The following is a 20,880-nucleotide window of genomic DNA, read 5'->3' on the forward strand; positions in this document are numbered from 1 at the left end:
ATTATGCTAATATGATTTAAAAGTGAAAAGGGCAATTTTTATTAAAAAGAGATATTTTTGTTATTATTTATAAATGCTATTATAATGCCCGCATAAAATATGTGGCATTATAATTAATCCATTTTATATGCCATTATAATGTCCAAACAACATTACATTATTTAGAGATCAAAAACGATAAAAAAGAATATCAATATTTTATACTGTTGTGCCATCTATTTTATTAATACAAAATGATTATTTTATTTGTTGGTGTAAAATATAATGATAAGACTATATTTATATAACTATTATATGCATAGCCGTTGTGATGTCTGGAGAAATAATAATTTGAAATAAAGAAATAAATAGATTCACCTAGTATGATTTACTAGTCTATTAATGCATGGATATAATTATGCAGCTTCTGTGGATAATCTTTGGAGGGGAAACGGTAAGTATCTTTATACTTACTGAGGACGAAGCTAGTAGATTTTTCCTATAATATTGTGTTTACTGTTTTATTTACTTGTTTGGGCATGTGACTTTGCATATTTTATTATTTTAATAATTTATTTAATAACAAGCTGTGGATCTAGATCCATAGTGGTACATGACGATTTACTGGTTGCCTAGGTGCAGTGAATGTAGAAATACCGAAAAAGAGAATAATAAATACAAAAACCGGTGTACTTAGGTCACCAGGGAAGACCCAGGTTTCCAGGAGCCTAGGCTCCCAAAGAATATAATTAAAAGTTAAAGTGAGGAAGCCCAGGCTTCAAATAAGACGCTAACCGTGCCTAGGCCAATAGAGGAGTTTAAAAAGGAAAATACCTAAAACTCTGCATTTAAAACTGTCATATTACTGCTTTATGATTATGTTTATATTCAATCTATGGCTATGATTAGCTACCATGGATCATATATTGCGTATCCCTGTGATTATAAAGCCATACTTGCATTATGTTGCATTTATTAAATAAATCAGAATTCATTATATTATTGGAAACAGCGGACTCACTTAAGTATTTTGGTGTTACTGTCTCTATCTGTATTATTTATTAATATAGGTAAAAGAAGGAGGAATATCAGGATTAACTAGACTCTTAGGTGGATCCTGATGACGATGTTTGAGGCTAGGTTGCCTCCCTTTTTGTGGACTACTATGTTATGGTTCTTTATGTTAATATTCAGAAACAACATTTATATTTCTATTGGTTTGTAATAATGGTGCTAGAAATATGTTAGTTGTAGATTATCTGTGCTGTATGTGGCACAAGTATTATTTTCTGTGTAATTACACTCTTTAATCAATTTCGAAGTATTTTAGTTAGAAGCTCTGATGTGTTATTTAATTCCAAGTCTGTTGGATATATTTATATTCCGCTGCCAAATCTTAACTCTGATGATGTCGTAATGTCACGTGAAAAGTTCAAATTTTCACTTACGTATTTTTGTAAAAGGTGGGGTGTTACAATTCCCCAGATACTGTCATTGCTTCTCCAGGAAAAGAAGTTCACGACCCGTAGGCCTTCTACCTCCGCGCGGCATTGCTCCGTCAGGCTTTTGGCCATTGCGGAAAATTCCCCACTAAGTGAATCTATTTACATAGAAAAATGGAAGATCTTGTCGAAGTCTTTGTTAAAGATTTTCGGGGAATCTTATGCTTCCTCAAGGATCCTTTCATTCATTATGTTAGATATCAAGGAAAATAAATTCTAGCTTCAAAAGATATGCTTCTTCTGATGAATAAATGGAAATATTACCTTGTCAGTTTATGGCAATGTCATTTTTATGTATGGTCTCACCCAGGAAGGATCTATATAAACCAATTATCCAAGCATTCCCTCGACTTTTGGGGTTATTTTTCGAGTGTGCCACTAAATTCTTCAATGGTGTAGAGTCAAATGCTAGAAAATTCATTTATTTGGAGATCCTTTTTGTTAACATGAGACGCAGCAAAATTGTCCCGATCATAATGGAAAGTGAGATCGCTTTTGATGGAGCTAGATCAAGAAGGCGAGAAGCTTGCCAGTCAAAGACAAAGATTGAAATTTCTGGGCTTGTTGTTTTGTTTAGGCCCCCTTCTTCAAATTTTTCAAATGCATCATGAAATCCATAACTCATCATGAAACTTATAAATCATATTTCAATTCTCAATTTCCATAAAACATACTTTAAAACTCATAAACTATCATCAAGCTACATCTCAACATAATTCAAGGTATTGAAAGCATTTATAAAATACATATCATAACAAAATATGATCGGCTTGAATTTAAGCAAATATAACATTTTGTAATATCATATAACTACAAAACTTACGAGACATTTGGATGCAAGTTGAATTCTTTTTTCAACTTGCTACAGTATTCGAGTTTAATACAACCCAAATACTGCCCGTTTTCTTAACCCGAATTCCCATATGATTTTTTTAAAAAAAATCGAATTCCAAGGCGTGGGACCCATTTGACGTTAATGCTTTACATAATGATCTGACGCATTATCTTTGAGATCCATTTGCAAAAAAATGCACACGTTTTCAAAGATTTGATTGAAAATAATAATTATTTAAATTCAATAATAATTATTCATATTTATTTATATTAAATAATAATTATTTCAATTATTATTTCACACTAATTTTCATTACTCTAATCATTTGCTATCATAGTTTTCCGTGAAAAAATAATCTCATACAACTTTCACTCAAACATGATTTCAAATAAAATTTAAATTCTACTCAATATCCAAACGTGTTTTTTTTTTTTTACCTTGAAATTTGCACATAAATAATAATCGAATTATGATTTCAAAAAATTGAACACCCAAACGTACTTAGTATTTTTTCTCAGTGAGTTAAATACTCACTTGGCTTCTTGATTGATGGCTTAAGAAGTAATTCCCAACGTAAGCCTTGCAATGTACTACTGCATTACACATTGCAATAACACATTACAACTAACCCAAAACATTTCTAACTCAAAATCGCACTTAGGTTCTTGATTTGCCTCAAGAGCCATAACCCATGGAAACTCATAGAATAGGGTTCCATTTGATAACCCAATGACTAATAACACTAATCCATAAGAAATCTTAGAGTTAAAACATCAAAATCACCAATTTACAATACTTAAAACAAAATCTATGGTTTGGATCTTACCTTGATTTCTCACCAAAGATAAACCCAGTGCTTGAGAGTTGTCTAAAACACCTTTAAACACAAAATTCCTAGAGAAATTTGAGAGATTAAGCTCAAACTATATGGAATACACAAAATCTAAGGAAAACTAAGGTTTATAGATTTACCTCAAACTAATAAGTGAAAACAACGATTTTATGCTAAGGATTGCGTTTTCGGTGTCAGATTTGAGTTTGGAAGCTTCATAATACCAAGATCTAGGGTTTGGGTGTAAACCCTTAGAGAGAGAAGAGAAGTTTTCATTTGAAATAAGATAAATGAGAGATAAATGAGCTGAAAATGCGTTAAGCCATTTCCTTCGTGCTTTTCCTTTTCCTTTTTCTATGTTTTTGTTTATGTGCTTTACTTAACCCCCAAAACCTATGTTATTTGTCTTGCAAATCAACCCCTCTCAGCAATACTGGCCTGTACATTATCTCCTTATGAGGACACAAGATGGTTGACATCATCGGTGCGGGTGCTTCGTGGACTGCCACGTCAGTTTAATGGTTGATGTAGCAATACCACGTAGAATGTCACGCTAATTTATAAGAGGCTTATAATAAAACCTTTAGTACCTCTAATAGCACTCAAAAGATAATTGGAGTTTCTTTGAGTTTCAGTACCATAATTATTTTGTCCTCCACATTCTCGATTACTTTACCATAAATTTATATGATTAAAAATATAAACATATGTACTCAATCATGACTCACTTTGAATACATTTTCTATCCAGCGTCTTGATTGAACAATTGACTACTTCTTGTTTAATGGATTAATTGATTACAAATTCGATTATATAGAATGACCATTGAAACATATAACATATACGATGATCAAAAAAATGATAATAACAAATAGTATTGAGCAGAAAAAAAAAATTTAATAATATCTTAAAGAATTAATTTGGTTAAAAAAAAAAAAAAGATTAAATTGTTATATAAAACAATTTCCAATATCTAAAAGTCGATGCAAAATTAGATATAAACTGACTTGCCTTAAAAAAAGTAAAATCGTCACTTTTATATATAAGAAATTAAAATCGTGAAGAGAGCAAAATTAAAAAAAAAAAAAAAAAAAAAAAAAAAAAAAGAAAAAGAAAAAAGAAAAAAGAAAAAAGAAAAGAAGAAAAGAGTATAATACGGCAAATCACCCACTATGAGCTTTTCCGCCATGTCAATTGAAGGGGGGATATATCTGAGGATCTCTTTTCTTTTCTCCTCTTTTTTTTTTTTAAGTGGGGTGGGTCTTTATTGTTGTTTAGCGATCTATATTTTAGTGACTGTTATGATAAGTAAGTAGACTACCATGCTACTTTATAAAGAGTTTGGAACCTGAAACTAAACGTGTTTCATAGAAACGCTAGAATGATGAGTTCATAGGAAATGCAATTGAGTTTGAATTTTGAAAAAAAAAATTGAAAAAACTTCAAAAAAACCTAGATCTGATTTGTATTGCAATGCCATATATATATATATATATATTAATTCGTTAATCAGCTTCACAAATTAATAAATTGAAATGTAGCAAAAACCCTCCGTATCCCCAATTTTGAGGGAATCGAACCATAAGCACATAGTGAGGGCCACCAAATTTTAGGGTGATATCCCCCAATTATTAAACCAATCTCTAAGCACATGAGAAACAACAGCTTGTGATCTAAACTTGTTATAATCACAATTGCATGCATAGTTTGCCCATCAACTTCAACATTTACTCAGCATACCCTAGAGGGGAGTTATTCCTGGTAGGGGCATTTCCAGGTTATGATACATTCTTTGTTCATTGTAAAAATTGCATACATCCCATGCAGTTGTTCTGTATATATATTATTGGCAGTCTCCACGCTGCTTTTTAAGCCACAATGCAAATTACAAAGAAAAATAATGGTACTAATCTACACATCAAAGAAATGAAGAAATATCAAATCACACAACCTAAACGCAAGAAATTTATACAATGGTAAAGGGATAAATAACCACCTATTTTAAAGCCATTCTGAACTTATGCAGAATTTCATGAGATATCCGAACTGGCGTTGGCCTATAGAGTGAGCATCCATCTCTTAAGACCCTTGATGTACAAATTCGGGAATCTACAGAGTAATTTTTATTCCTCTTTTACACCTTGAAACGGACTACGACGCAGGAGATGTCATCCTTACTGTCCCTCTTCAATGCCTCCGTAGCTAGTTGCTTGGCTGCCCTCTGTGGGTCCTTTGTCTTTTTTGCAATATCAACTGCCTCTTGATTAGCCACGACCTGGATTGATAGAAAACAAACAATAAAGATAAGCACCACCATATGTCTTAGAGAGGGAGAGAGAGAGATGAGTCACCTTCCATAAACCATCACTTGCAAGTATGAGAAAATCAGTATCTGGGTCAATATCAGCATATCGTATATCGGGATCAGATCGTAAATGTGTTTTGAGGTTCTTGTCTCCAAAAGCTCGAGAAACTGCTAGCTGCCCGTTCACTCTTGCAACATCTCCTAATACAATAAGCAACATGCATTGGTTATTATGACCAAAAACCTACAATCATAGTGGAGGTGAAACATAGAAATTTTTTGACATTCAGATTGAGCACACGGATGACAAATATTAGACTTTACACAGGGCAACTGATTAGAAGTATAAGACCAGTTGGGAGAGAAAATGACTAATGAAGAAGAAAGAAGAGCAGCAGTCCGACGTAGAAGAACAAACACCAGCTCAGGCTTGCTAATATACCATAACCTTTCAATAGAAAATGAGACGCGGAAGAAACCTAATGCAATAAAACATAAACCATTTGCTGCCATAAGCATTTTATGAATGCAGCCTTCAGTAGATCATATAATTCAGATGTTTTTCTTCTTGATTCTCACATGAGAAATTACTTTCCTTCACAATCATCTGACCTTCCTTTTAAGTTAAAAAATTATTCTGAAGGTTAGGCACTCGAATGCGCAATATTTTGCTACATCTAGCAAAAACATCAATCTTTCTCTATCTTATAGTTGATCATGTTTAACAGAGTAAGTCTAAATGTACATTAACTGTTCATCAAAAAATGAAGTGGCTTTTAAAATTACCATTTGATCAAAATTACAATTTGATCAATCACATGCTTAATGATAATTTTAAAAGCCACATCATGTTTTTATGAACACTTGATGGACAGTTAATGTATATTTAGAATTATTCTATTTAGCCCCATTGGTTCAAAAGTGTGGACTGGGACATGGTGTAGCGCCCCCAAACCGCTAAGGGTTAGGTTCGTCCATTTTCATACACCAAACTGCAAAGATTCGTAAGGTCTGCCAACAACCTAGCTAATATGCTGAATTTAATAACAAAAATAATAAAGATTTTAAAACTCTGAGCTTTAATAAATGCGGAAACAGTTATTTCGTATAATTCAGTATATTAGCTAGGTTGTTGGCAGACCTTACGAATCTTTGCAGTTTGGTGTATAAAAATGGACGAACCTAACCCTTAGCGGTTTGGGGGCGTTACACATGGACTATATGACTTGTAAAACTTACACCACAATATATCTGATATCCAGAGCAAATGGATGCTCTTTTCACACAGTTCATCCTACCAAAATTGACTAATTATTTTAGATAAATTTATTGATCAAATATCAGAGGTAATAATAACTTTTTTTTTTTTTTTTTTGGGGGGGGGGGGGTGTTAAGTACCTAGTACAGATGCTGCATACTAAAAGCATTCTCCCAAAATAACAATCAAGACTACAATGAATCCGAAAATTCGGTATAGTTGATGGACTATTTACATCTAATAACATCCAAAATAATTAATAGTTGACGAAACCAGACTTTTTTCCTTTCATACGTGGACAAAACCAGACTTAAACTTATCAATAGAAAGCCCTGCCCCTCAAAAATCCACCCATTTCTTTCCCACCATATAGTCTACATGAACTTTCCCACCATATAGTCTACATGAACCGCAGGGAATTCCAAACTTGGTTCCTGTATGAACTAGGTTTACTTTGCCAACATTGAAGCACAGCAAGCACTGACGTATGTATAACCCATCTCACACCAAATGGCACAAAAATAAAAGACCATAACTTTATAGCAACTAGTAAAGGAAGTAACAAATGATCCTCAGTCTCACCATTTCTCTCACATATACAACACCAGTCCACATTCCATTTTATAAGAATATCAACTGTAAGTATTTTCCCCAACTTTGGGGTCCAAACAAAGAAAGCTAACTTCGAAGGTTCCCATGCCAAATAGCCTCCCAAGGTAAATATGAACTAGCTATCCCTTTCAAACTGTCATAGTACGAGCAAACATAAAAAATACAATTTCTAAGCAACTTCATCCACATTTTGTTTTTCACCATATCCTAACTGAATAAAGCAATTCAAAGATAGAGTTAACTGATTCACACTCACAATCTTGAACTGCTCTCATATATATAGGATTCCAATGCGTGGAATGCGTCTAAGGAGCATAACGAGAGTTTTAGGGCTATTACAGAAGAAATGATTAAGCGTCAGAAGACTAAGGGCAAGAAAGAGCTTCTGAATCTACAAAGCTCCGTTAATTATCGGGACTCCAAAATTTCTTCTAGGTGTAGGAAAGGCAAGACCCATGTGATGTAGGGTTGTTTGCCTTGAGGGTTTTTGTGGTTTGTTTCTCGGGGCCTTAAGGTGGGTTGTTTTGTGGGCTTCTTCTTGTCGGGTCAGTGGTGAGGCTTTTGCTCACAATCTTGAACTGCTCTCATATATATAGGATTCCAATGCGTGGAATGCGTCTAAGGAGCATAACGAGAGGTTTAGGGCTATTACGGAAGAAATGATTAAGCGTCAGAAGACTAAGGGCAAGAAAGAGCTTCTGAATCTACAAAGCTCCGTTAATTATCGCGACTCTAAAATTTCTTCTAGGTGTAGGAAAGGCAAGACCCATGTGATGTAGGGTTGTTTGCCTTGAGGGTTTTTGTGGTTTGTTTCTCGGGGCCTTAAGGTTGGGTTGTTTTGTGGGCTTCTTCTTGTCGGGTCGGTGGTGAGGCTTTTGCTTCTTGTATACTTCGTGTGTACGCGCCTTACGCTGTTTTTTCAATAAAATTGCAACTACTTAGCACAAAAAAAAAAAAGAAAAAAAAAAAAAGAAAAAAAAAAAGGAGGATTCCAATGCAATGTACCAACTGTTACTTAGTAGCAATTAGAAAGAAGTTCAGGAAATAAAGATTTTAACAGCTTGTCAGCATACCAAAAATCATGCAAAACTCTCCTAACATCGTTAATCTTTTTGTTTTTTTATGATGATAAACCTCTTCAAGGTAAGGCAACTTCGTGTACTCAACCCTGTCGGGTAAACCTCAGACTTGTACAAAGCGCCTCCTCTACATAAATCAGGTAATACTCCAGCTTCGCCAGTGAACTAGCCCCAAGAAATTGTTTGTACTCAAGGGGATTCGAACCTTAGACTTGATACATCACCAATCCGAAACTCAGGAAATCTAGAAAAACTCCCAACCAGCTCTAAACCCTTCCATCCTCCAACTCCATGTGTGCTCCTAGCAGAGTTCAATATCCAACACCCCCATTCTTCTCCATAAACAATCCTCCTCCAGAGCATACTGCCATTCCCCAACAAAGAGTAATTGAAAGTACACAGGCCTCAAACCCATATAGGTGAGCAAGCAATCCTCCAATCAACTAAATGGAACCTTTTCTCCTCCACTATACCTCCCCAAAGAAACTCCCACTGCACTTTCTCCAATCTGTTAACTACACCTCACTCGCAGGGAGAAAAAAAGATAACTAAGCAAGTTAAAGAGAGTACTTCGGATGAGTGTAATTCTTCCTCCCTCAAAAATATATAACTTATTCCACCACCCTAGTTTCCTCAGTCCTCTCAATAATTTGACTCAAAACAGATTTTGACAAGGAAGAATCCATAGGCAAACCCTAATAATTCGTAGGTAAAGAGCTCACCTTTCAAGCCAAGATAACAGCCAGATCTTTTGTTTCATTTTTTTTTTTCAAAAGAATTACATATAGCCTTTAGAAATTAGTAAAATCAAGTAGTATCTTTACTTGTTATTATGTTTATGATGATATTTGCTTTGAATTTCATTCCCCTTTTCCCCCTTATGGTAGATGGAGTGAGGATTACGTTGCAACTCAGGAGGGTTTGAATCTCCATATAAGCTTGAAACCAAGGGACTTGCCTTCCAAATTATGATCTAAACATGACACATCCAGAAACATTATACAAAGCTAAATAGAATGTCTCTTTATACTTCGTCAACTATTACAAGCAAGTTAAACATAATTGAATATATAGAATTGAAACATAATACAAATTCGGGCATTCAAAAATTACCTTGACAAAATTATTTTGACACTTGACAAGAAAAAGTTCACATGTGATGGTGGATTCTTAACATGGAAGCAAGATGGTGGACTCTGTAATTTTCTAGACACTCTGACACAGCACACATATAACAACCAAGGTACAGAAAAATTTGAGGTTGCACATATACAACCAATTGTTTTGGATAATTAATCGAAATATCAAAAAAACGTAAGGCGCCCCATATACACAGGAAGTATACAAGAGAAGCCACTTAGGAAATAAGAGCAAAAAGAGCAAGAAAATCATGATAACTAATCGCTAAAGGAGAAACACAAGCAATTGTCAAAAGATACAAAGTATTGAAGAAAAACGATTTCAACTCCTCCAAGGTCCTCTCGAGGTCCTCAAAACACTTATTATTCATTTCCTTCCGAAGACTTATTATTCATTTCCTTCCAAAGACACCACAAGAGGCACAAAAACACCATCTTCCAAACAGTAGCACTCCGAGTACTGTCGGCAGTCCACCAACAAGCAAACAAATCGACTACTTGTCCACGCATTACCCAAGATAACCCCAAATGTTTGAAGAAGACATTCCAAATGGCGTAAGCAACCTCACAATGAAGAATACAACAAATTATCTCATTATAATTTCAAACTTTGTTAATGTTTATGAATTGAAAAACGCAATTAATTCTTTGTACTCTTTCAGTTAATGTACACTTTAACTGATAATGAATTGTGTTTGAGAGCTAATGTCTCAAAGAAATATCTATAACTCGTTCCTAATAATTCTCTAGTATTAAAAACCTTATTGTATATCTTATTATTTTTATCAAATATAGTAAAAACTTAAGTTCATCTTCCTACGTTACTCAATATGATACAGCATGGAAAACAACAATTGACATCAGTGCACATCGAATGCAGATTGGATGATTATGAGCAAACCACAAAAGTTTACAATATAAACGAAAACTTTTGTAGTAAGAATAAGCTAAACAGAGGCCATAGAAAGCACATAAATTAGGAAAATGATGGAACAAAATACCAAGGAAAGAAAGAAGAATGCACCAAAATGCAGGTGGTGCACCAAATGTACATATATATATATATAAAATAAAAAAATAAAATAAATTGGTGCACCAAATGCATCAGGAATTTTATGATGTTTAATCGTGCTCTTTTGGGTAAATGGTTATGGCACTAAGGGCTGGAGAGAGAAGCTTGGTGGAGAGTAACGATGGACTCTAAATTTAGTAGTTTATGGGGAGGGTGGTGTTCTTTAGAGTCAGCAGGAGCCTTTAGGGTGGGGTTGTGGAAGAATACCAGGACATGGTGGGATAAACTTTCCAGCTTTACTAATTTTGAGGTGGGGGATGGGTCAAAGATTAGCTTCTTGCGTGACCAGTGGTGTGGGGAAATGACTCTAAAGGTAGCTTTTCTAGTTTTATATGGTCTTGCACATGAAAAGGGCGCCCCTCTGTTGCTAACAATTTAGAGTTTTTTTGGAGGTTTCAACCAGTGAAATATGAGCTTCATTAGATCGGCACAGGATTGGGAGGTTTATGGCTTTGCCTCTTTTTTCCAGGTATTGCATTCCAGTAAAGTGAGAAGAGGAAGTGTAGAAAAGCTGTGGTGGAATCTTTCCAAAAGAGGTTTATCCAGGGTTAAATCCTTATATAGCTCTTTAGCTTGTTCGGAAGGTAGTAGCTTCCCCTAGAAGAGAAAATATACAAGCATTTACGTTAAGTAATCGAAATATCAAAGAATTACAAGCATTTTAATATACAAGCATTTAGGTAGTAGCTTCCCCTAGAAGCCAAAGAATTACAGCTGGACAAAGATAGGTGGCCTTCTAATCCTATCAAAACGATGAGGGAAGTCTGAGAAATGCCAATGCCATAATTGCTCTCTGATCAAGTTCAATTGAGTTTCACCTAATTAAGAAAACTTCTTAAAGAAGTAAATATACACGTTACAAAGCTAATATCAGGGGTTCCTACCTTACTCTTCCTCATCTTGATTTCTTCCCATTCCAAACTTTCTTATGCACCAAAATGAACCTCTCAAACTTCATGGGCACCCATGAAACACATAATTGCATAAAGCACGATCCCAAAAAAGTAAAAACAAGGGAAAATGAAGCAACAGGTACATAGAGATTCAAATGATGCAGAACACATAGCATACCTGCTAGGCACAATATAATCTCAAGGAATCAGATCTAAACATTTTGATCTTGATCAAACAAGATGCACAATCATCCCTAATTTTTTTTTGAAGTCTCAACTGTCATGCCATTAGTTCTTTCTAAGGTTCATCTTTTCAGGGCTAATTATATGTAGTTTTGACAATTTTCACATAGATAGGACAGGCATCTTATTCTATAAGGATCTATACGTCGTCCACTCTTCCAATCTTATTTGACTATGTGGTTCTTAACAACTATCACTTTTCTTTTTTTATAAGTAGATCTAGTCTTATTGAAAGTGTAAGGCGCCCCTAAGTACACCGAAAGTATACAAAAGGAGACACTTAACTAGGAAAAAAAAAAACGAATAAGGAATTTGACAAAGCTAAGCCACAGAGGGAAAAAAAAAAAAGCCACCGTCCAAAGATACAGAGTATGAAAGAACGAAGCTAAAATTTCCTCCATGAAAATCTCCAAGTCCTCGAAACTCCTAAGATTTTTTTCCTTCCAAACACACCAAAAAATGCAGATTGGCACTATTTTCCAAATAGCAGCACTCATTGGCCTTCCAAAATTCCACTAACAGGCAAACTCAATAACTCTTCTAGAAATAACCCAAGACATGCCAAATCAAGTGAAGAGAGAATTTCACAGAGCAGAAGATACATCGCAGTGAAGAAGAAGGTAGTCCACTGATTCCCCATTTCTCTTACACAAGCAACATCTATCCACTATGATAACATGCCTCTTCTCAAAGCAACTCTTCCACCTCAAATAAATTTTATCCTCCTCCCCGTACATTTCCAATGGATAGAATTATAGATTGCATGATAACAAGCCTACCCATGTAAAGCACATTAGTAAATATTTTTTACCTCTTTCCTCAAAGTTAATCGCAATCAGCACCTATTCATCTAACCCCAGTATGACTCGTAAAGAAGAAAAGACACTGCTTTGTACAATCTGTGATATGCAAGTAATTCACAAATAAACAGGATCAAGAACACACTTGGTCATACAAAAAATTGTAGAGCCATAACTCCAATCCAAAGCCAATAACAGGATGCAGGTGAGACCACTTTTAGAAATTTTTTTTTGATAAGTAAATGAAATTTTATAAAAAAAAAAAAAGCGTAAGACACCCCTCTAAGTACACTGGAAGTATACACAAGGAAACGCCTAAGAAGGCAAAGAGAAACGAACAAGAAAATCAGAAAAGCTAATAGACATGGGTAACAAAAAAGCCTCTGTCTAAAGATACAACATATGTAAAAACGACGCAACAATATTCTCCATGGAATTCTCCAGGTCTTCAAAACACCTAAGATTTCTCTCCTTCCAAACACACCAAAGAATGCAAATAGGCACCATCTTCCAAACTGCAGCACTCATTGACCTACCCACCTTCCACCAACATGCAAATAAATCCACAACTCTCCTAGGCATAACCCAAGACATATCAAACCGAGAGAAGACATGATTCCACAAAGTAAAAGCTACATCACAATGAAGAAGAAGTTGGTCCACTTTCAGAAATATAATACACAAAACACCATACATGCGGTCATGCACTCGTAAAACCCAGCCCCCACCACCCCAAAAAAGAAAAAAAAAAATGCATCCACACACACAGACCATAGGACTAGGGATATGTGAAAGGACCTGGCATGTTTGAGACAAAGCCGCCTCTATTCTCGATGCTGCCTCGCTCAGTGTTGGGCTCATGATCGACGGTCATCTGTATTGCCTGCCCCCTTTTTGAAAGAACTCCTCGTGAATCTCCAACATTCGCTATCCATAACTTCTGACCATTTAACAGAATTGCAGTGACTGCAGTGGATCCACCTCGCCCCAAGTCAGGACTGTGCGAGAGAATAGCCTGGTCTGTTCTCTCATAGGCTTTAGCAATGGACCTGTTGGGATCAGTCCAAAACTCCTCCTGGAGTTTATCATAAAACAAAATGTAAGTACCTTTCTCAAATCAGTGTTTGTAAAAGGGTACTGAGATCTCACCAGAAAATTCAATCCATCTTTACCATAATATTGGTATGATATTGATCTTCTTAAATCCATTTCTAATATTTCTCTTCTTTTTTTCTAAAAAGGCAAGTAAAAGATAATAAATGTAAAGAAAACTTCACTTATAACCTCTGATCTTCAATTACTTTTGAAAAAAAGTACCCAAACTTTAAAAATGTGTCAATTTAAGGTATCTATCTTTCAATTTTTTTCAATTTCAACCCTCCGTTAAAATTTTCAGTTAAATCCTATCAAAATTCCCAAAATACCATTGTGTTTATTTTAAGAAAAAAAATTATAAAATTTTTCAGAAATTCAGGTATGGGTATTTTTGCAAATTCCATTAAAAATTAGGGGTATTTTGAAAATTTTTGACAGGATTTAACGAAAAATTCTAACAGAGGGTCGAAATTGAAAATAATTAAAAGATGGATACTCCAAATTGACACTTTTTTAAAGTTTGGGTACCTTTTTTTTTTCAAAAGTGATGAAAGATCAGATGTTATAAGTGAAATTTTCCCATAAATGTATTATATTTAAGGAACAACCATAACTACGGTGATTGCTCTGACCAACAAGAAATAATCAATTTTTTAATTGATAAGTTACATGTGCACTCGGAGGGTTTTGAACCCACAATCTCATCTTCCACCCTATTCTTTGGGAGGAGGAAGTGCCGAGCTAATCACTTTTAATGCAACATAAAAAGAATCAAAAAGGAATTTTTCCCTTGAGCCCTTAAGGAAAGGATCCAAACACATAATGCACAATTTAGATCTAATACTCACATCCTTTAAGATATTAGGAAACAGATGCTTCTGTAGATAGGCTGGTACACTATCTCCCAAATGCCCATCATATATAGCAAAAAGCCCAAGCTCGTGTCCTTGTAAGTGAACAAACTTTGCAACATGGTAATCCTCCATGGGATGATTTGCTTTCCCTTTAACTAGGGTAAAGCCATACTTCGCTGGGCCCTGATGGCTCCTGCCCTTGCCAGAGCTCCATGAAGAACGTCCTCCAACCTAAAGACAAGGAAAAAGCTTCAGCATCCAATAAGTCTTGCATAATTCATATGGGAAAAAAGAATGGAACAAAATATGAATTCCAAAAACAAGCATATATAACCATGCCGAAGTAAACTGATTTACTTAACGAAATGTACTCTGAGTTTAACCCAATAATACATAATCTGTCTGAAATTTTCAAGCTGTGGGGATTCACCATATTTTCAGCATGATAAAACTGGTAAAGCCATGGGCTTGCAACCAGATGATTTAACCCATCCTCAGTACCAGCATCAGTTTGTATCAAAATCTCCCAATCAAACAATCAAAGTTGACCTTCAACCAAGGGACAAATATGAATTTAAAAAACAAGATATAATATACATCTAAGCAGAAGTAAAAACTTTTATTTCACGAAATGGACTCTAAAGCTAACCCAATATATGATTTATCTAAAAACTTGATGTTTAGAAAGGATTTGCCACATTTTTAGCGTGATCCTAGTAAATCTATGAGCAGGCAAAACAGATGATGTCCCATTCTAAGTATTCTACCAAATTCTACCCATTACGTACATAAAAGATGATCTTCAAACCAAGATAAAAGCTGCAATTGTGTCAATGGAAAAAAGATAATAGATATGTAGGAAAGCATTCGAACCCACCTTCTCAGGCAGCATATGATTGTGGTTGCAACATTAATGAGACATATCATGAGACACTAGCAATGCATGAGAAGCATAAGGCTATGTTCACAAATTTTACTTAATATAAAAAGTGACATCTCCAATCCAAAGAGGAAGCCACTTCCACTATTTTGGAGGAAACATAGAATATCTAACAATTTCATGAATGTTCATCTGGTGCAAGAAACACTACTGGCACTATTCCCACCAATTACAGGACCTCGCAATTCCAAGAGCATAAAAGGTTTTCCACAAAACCATGAGGAAAATGCAACCTATCGCTGCAAACCCCACAAAAACATTCATCTCAACAAGAAACTCCAAAACACTTCACCAACCGTATCATAATTTTTTTTATTTTTTTTATTTTTTTTTTTTAAAAAAAAAAAGAAAAAAGAAAAAAGAGGTTGTTAGGTAAACCATGAGGAAAATGCAACCTATCGCTGCAAACCCCACAAAAACATTCATCTCTTTTTTTCTTTTTCTTTTTTTAAAAAAAATAAAAAATAAAAAGAGGTTGTTAGGTATCAATTGAAAAACAGTTCGATGTTATTGAAGAAAGTAGGGCCTTATGGGAGGATGAGATTATGAGAAAGGCTGAGGTTGTCTGAGATTTAGAGAAGTGTTTTCTTATGGAGGAGGTGAGTTGGAGACATAAATCTAGGGTGTTGTGGTTAAAGGAAGGTGATAAGTGCACTAAATTTTTTCATTCCATGACCAACTCAAATAGAAGGTACAATTCTTTGGACTCCTTATTGATTGGCGACACTCAATCCTCTAATCAAACAGAAATCGGCGTGCACATCGTCAAATTCTACCAAAAGCTTTTTATCGAGTAGTGTAGGTGGAGGCCTTTGGTGGATGGTATCTCCTTTGATTCTATTTTGGAAGCTGAGGCTAGTTAATTGGAGAGAGCTTTTGAGGAGGAGGACGTTAGGAAGGTAGTGTCAGCTATGGTTGGAGATAAGGCGCCGGGTCCTGATGGCTTTTCTATGGCATTCTTCAAAGAGTGCTAGGATGTTTTGAGGGGGGACATTATGGAGGTGTTTAAGGATTTTCATGATGGAGTTGTTTTTGAAAAGAGCCTCAATGCTTCATTCATTTCGCTTATTATAAAAGTTCCAGGTGCTATTGCTCTCAAAGATTTTCAGCCTATTAGTCTTGTGGGTGGAATTTACAAAATCATTGCTAAAGTCTTAGCAAATAGATTGAAGACGGTTTTCGAGAAAGTCATTTCCAAATCTCAAAGCGCCTTTATCAAGGGCAAACAAATTCTTGATCCGATCCTTATTCCAAATGAGTGTCTTGATAGTAGATTAAGATCTAGGGAGCCAAGTATCCTATGTAAAATGGATCTAGAAAAAGCTTATGATCATGTTAATTGGCATTTTCTTTTGTATGTGCTGATGTGTGGTTTTGGAGGAAAAAGGTGCTTTTGGACAGCTTATTGTATCTCCTCTGTGAGATTCTCAGTGTTGGTAAATGGTTTTCCTAATGGTTTTTTTAGTAGCTATTGTGGGTTGAGGCAAAGGGATCCTCTCTTACCCTTGTTGTTTGTGTTTGTGATGGAGGCTCTGAGTCAAATGATTTATGAGGCGGTCAGCGGGGGCCTTCTCGAAGGCTTCATAGTTGGCAATGCTACTTTCTCCCATTTGTTGTTTGTAGATGATAATTTGATTTTTTTTGCAATGCTAGTCCTTCCCAGTTGCACTATCTTAGAAGTTTCTTTCTTCTGTTAGAAGTTGCCTCGGGCTTGAATGTTAATTTGGCCAAGTCAGAATCAATTCCTATGGGCGATGTAGATCAAGTAGAAAGCTTAGCCGATATCTTAGGGTGTGGGGTTGCCACTCTGCTGGTGAAGTATCTAGATATTCCGTTGGGAGCTTCTTATAAATCTATTCATATTTGGGACAGTGTTATCGAGAAGATTGAACGTCAGTTGACCAGCTGAAAAAGGTTATACCTTTCCAAGGGAGGTAGAGTCACTCTTATCAAGAGTACCCTTGCCAACCTACCCACATAGTTTTTGTCTCTTTTTCCTCTCCCGACAAATGCAAGTGCTTGCATTGAGAAGCTACAATGAGACTTTTTGTGGGGAGAGATTGGTGATGAGTTCAAATATCACTTGGTGAGTTGGTCTAAGGTTTGTAACCCAATTTCAAAAGGCGGGCTGGGTATCAAAAATTTGGTGCTGTTCAACCGGGTTTTGTTAGGCAAATGGTTGTGGCGTTGTGGGATTGAGGGGAAGCTTGATGGAGAATGTGGTGGACTCCAAGTTTGGCAATTTTTGGAGAGGTTTGTGCTTTTTAGAGCCTGCAGGTGCCTTTGAGGTGGGGTTGTGGAAGAACATCAGTAAATGGTGGGAGAAATTTTTATGGTCCGTTTGGCAACGAAAGAGAATTAAGTTTTTCTATTCGGGTTTCTATTCCAAACTGGGTATTTGAAATCCAACCCGGTTTCAGCCTAGAAAAAACCCAGAAATCAAGCTTTTTTCAAAAACTACCAAATTCACTCGTGGGTCCCACCTGGACTAACACACGGTACAATCATTCAACCCGAATAATAATTAAATAATTATTATTTAAATATTATAATAATTTTTTTATATTTTTTATAATAAATAATTATTATTTCAATCATTATTCCACACTATTTTTCATAACACTAATCATTATATACATTTTCATACTTCCAATCATTTCCTACTATTATTCCACACTACTTTTCAATCTCAAAAATCCAACACCCAAACAAAATTTCAAATAGAATTTAAATTCTACTCATCACCCAAACACATTTTCTTTACCCCGAAATTCAAAAACCAAATAAGAATTCAATTTTGATTTCAAAAATCCAACACCCAAATGGACCATTAGGCCTTTCTAAATTTGAGGTGGGGGATGGGGCTAGGACCAAATTTTGGAATGATATATGGTGCAGGGATACAGTTCTTAAGGAAGCATTTCCTATTTTATTTGGGATTGCTCGTGCGAAGGATGCTTTTGTTGCGCATAATTTGGAGCTCTTGGATGATTCTAATCAGTGGAGTATGAGCTTTTCTAAAGAAGTGCATGACTGGGAAGTGGATGCTTTTGCTTCTTTTTTCCAGGTATTGCACTCGGTCATTGTCAAAGAGGTAGTGAAGATAGGTTGTGGTGGGTCTCCTCCAAAAAAGGCTTGTTCACAGTCGGGTCTTTCTTTAGCTCTCTGACTTGCTCTGTGGGGAGTCACTTTCCTTAGAAGAGTGTGTGTCAGACTCAAGCTCCTTCGCGGGCGACTTTTTTTGCGTGGTCGACGGCTCTAGATAAGATCCTTACTATAGATAACCTCAAGAAAAAGTATGTTATTTTGGTGGATAGATATTGCATGTGCAAGCGAAATTGGGAGTCGGCAGATCATCTTCTTCTTCACTATGATGTAGCTTACACTCTGTGGAGTGCTATCTTTACTCGTTTTGGTTTGTCTTGGGTTATGCCTAGGAGAGTTCTTGACTTGTTTGCTTGTTGGTGGATATCTGGAAAGCCGAGGAGTGCCGCAATTTGGAAGATGGTGCCGATATGCATTCTTTGGTGTTTGGAAGGAAAGAAATAATAGGTGTTTTGAGAATTTGGAGAGGTCTTTGGATAATATTTTAGCTTCTTTTTTACATACTTTGTATTTTTGGACGGTAGCTTTTGTGTCTCCTTTGTTGCTTAGTTTTGGCGATTTTCTTGATCGTTTTTTTATTTCTAATTAGGTGCTTTCTCTTGTATACTTCTAATGTACTTAGGGGCGCCTTACGCTTTTAATAAGACTAGTTTATTACTCATAAAATAATAATAATAATAATAATAATTGAAAAATAGCTTTCCTATTTAGAATATGCATACATGAAAGATGATACAGTAAAAGTTCCTTTGAGATCATGCTTCTCACACTGTTTTCATATACTTGCCTAAATATGGCCTTTTTACCTGAAATGTCGAAAGGTTTTTGGCATTATCATTTCCAAAATTTGCTTATTTGGTTAACAACAGTACAAGTGAAAACAAAGAAATTGCTAAAAATTCGTTTCCTTAGTATATATAACATCTTTAAGCATCTTTCTTCTCTTTCCCTCTATTTTTCTTGTAAAACAAATTGAAAATGGGGAGGGGGGACCAAGATTTTGTTGACAAAATTGGTCATTCTTATTCTGAAATTTCGTAAATATTAAAAATTTCCTAAAAACACACCGCAGTAACCCGAATAAACTAAAGAAAAGCATAAATCTTCCTTTTTCTGGTACTAACAAAGCAGAACTTCCAATTAAATTTACAGTCGACATACAAGCAGCAAGTCCATAACAAGACAGATCATATGCCTTTTCCGAGCCTACAAAAGTCCCAACAAGGAAAATACATGTATACATATAATAAGCATGAGAATGAAAAAGGAAATAGAGGAGGAGATATCCTTACCTGAGAAACAGAATTGAAGCAGCAGAAATTATCCATATAATTCAGCCCAACCTTACCTCCTTCCTCTCCCAGTCAACATCTACCTCTTCTGCCAATTTCCAACACTCCACCTGCAACATAAATAACAAGAATTCTGACAATCCAAACAACAACAACCCACCATCCAAAATCCCCATAATAGTCCAAGAAACAAAAATCAAACAAAATCAGCAAATTAGTATCTGTACCGATCCAAGAAGCGCCTAATTTTGCAGCAAAAGTAGAGATAACAAAGCGCGCAGGAGTAGAATTCTGAATTCCCAAGTCGTTTTCTAGAGAGATAACAACACAGGAGCCCCTTAGAAAAAGAAGATTGGTAGAGAGAAGGATATATGTATGGGGATGGCTAATGAGGAAAGAATCGCTGGAGTAACCGTGTATCGTCTTGCTGGGGGAGGAGTCCTCAAGAATGGCTGCCACAAGGTGTGTAGAGCTTGCCCTTATTGACTTTTTGCCCTTTCTGTTCGTGTGTTTGTTTCTTGGTTAGTTTTATTGCTGACACTCCTTGGTTTGTTTGGTTTTTATTATTACAGCCGTTTTCGAGGTTTCATATTCATAATACTGATTAATACATAAATAAAGAGTAATACTGTTCATCCTAAACATAATTATGTTTTATAAATGAGACATTGTAAAACTTCTTGTGCACTTATGGTGTTCATTTGAAATGAAATGAATATAATAAAAAAAAATTATATTTATGTCATTTTAGATGACATGAATGTAATTTTTTAATATTTTTATTACATTTATATCATTTCAAATGGACAGTAAAAAAATACTAGGAGTTGTTTTAAAATTCATTTTTATAAATTAATTTAACATTTTTCTTTTTCTTTTTATAAACATCTTTTAAAAAAGGTTTCACATGAATCATTTAAGAAAAAAATCACTTAAAATATTTTCTCCATTTTAAATTAAATTGATAATAATTATTTTAAGATCAATACTTAAAGTTTGTAAATGTATTTATGCTAATATTAATAAGGTTTTTTTTTTAAAAAAA

At 35.2% G+C, this 20,880-nt stretch overlaps 1 protein-coding gene across 2 annotated transcripts; it reads right to left on the reverse strand.

The window, feature by feature from the left end:
- Window positions 1–4,802: 4,802 nt before the first annotated feature.
- Window positions 4,803–20,356, reverse strand: LOC133882587 (probable protein phosphatase 2C 9). 2 transcript variants are annotated; one of them, XM_062321791.1, is made up of 6 exons: window positions 20,063–20,356; window positions 19,836–19,945; window positions 14,493–14,729; window positions 13,348–13,624; window positions 5,500–5,654; window positions 4,803–5,423 (listed from the first exon to the last, which is right to left on the reverse strand). In XM_062321791.1, the coding sequence occupies exons 2-6, from the start codon at window positions 19,869–19,871 to the stop codon at window positions 5,283–5,285; spliced, it is 846 nt and encodes a 281-aa protein (XP_062177775.1). In that variant the 5' UTR covers window positions 19,872–19,945; window positions 20,063–20,356; the 3' UTR covers window positions 4,803–5,282. The 2 variants fall into 2 exon arrangements, with proteins under 2 accessions (XP_062177775.1, XP_062177776.1); XM_062321792.1 differs by lacking the exon at window positions 20,063–20,356 and adding an exon at window positions 14,929–15,047 and having other exon boundaries at window positions 19,836–19,920.
- Window positions 20,357–20,880: the final 524 nt, after the last annotated feature.

This window comes from Alnus glutinosa, chromosome 11, assembly GCF_958979055.1.
Source record: "Alnus glutinosa chromosome 11, dhAlnGlut1.1, whole genome shotgun sequence".
In the NCBI taxonomy this organism is placed as follows: Eukaryota; Viridiplantae; Streptophyta; class Magnoliopsida; order Fagales; family Betulaceae; genus Alnus; species Alnus glutinosa.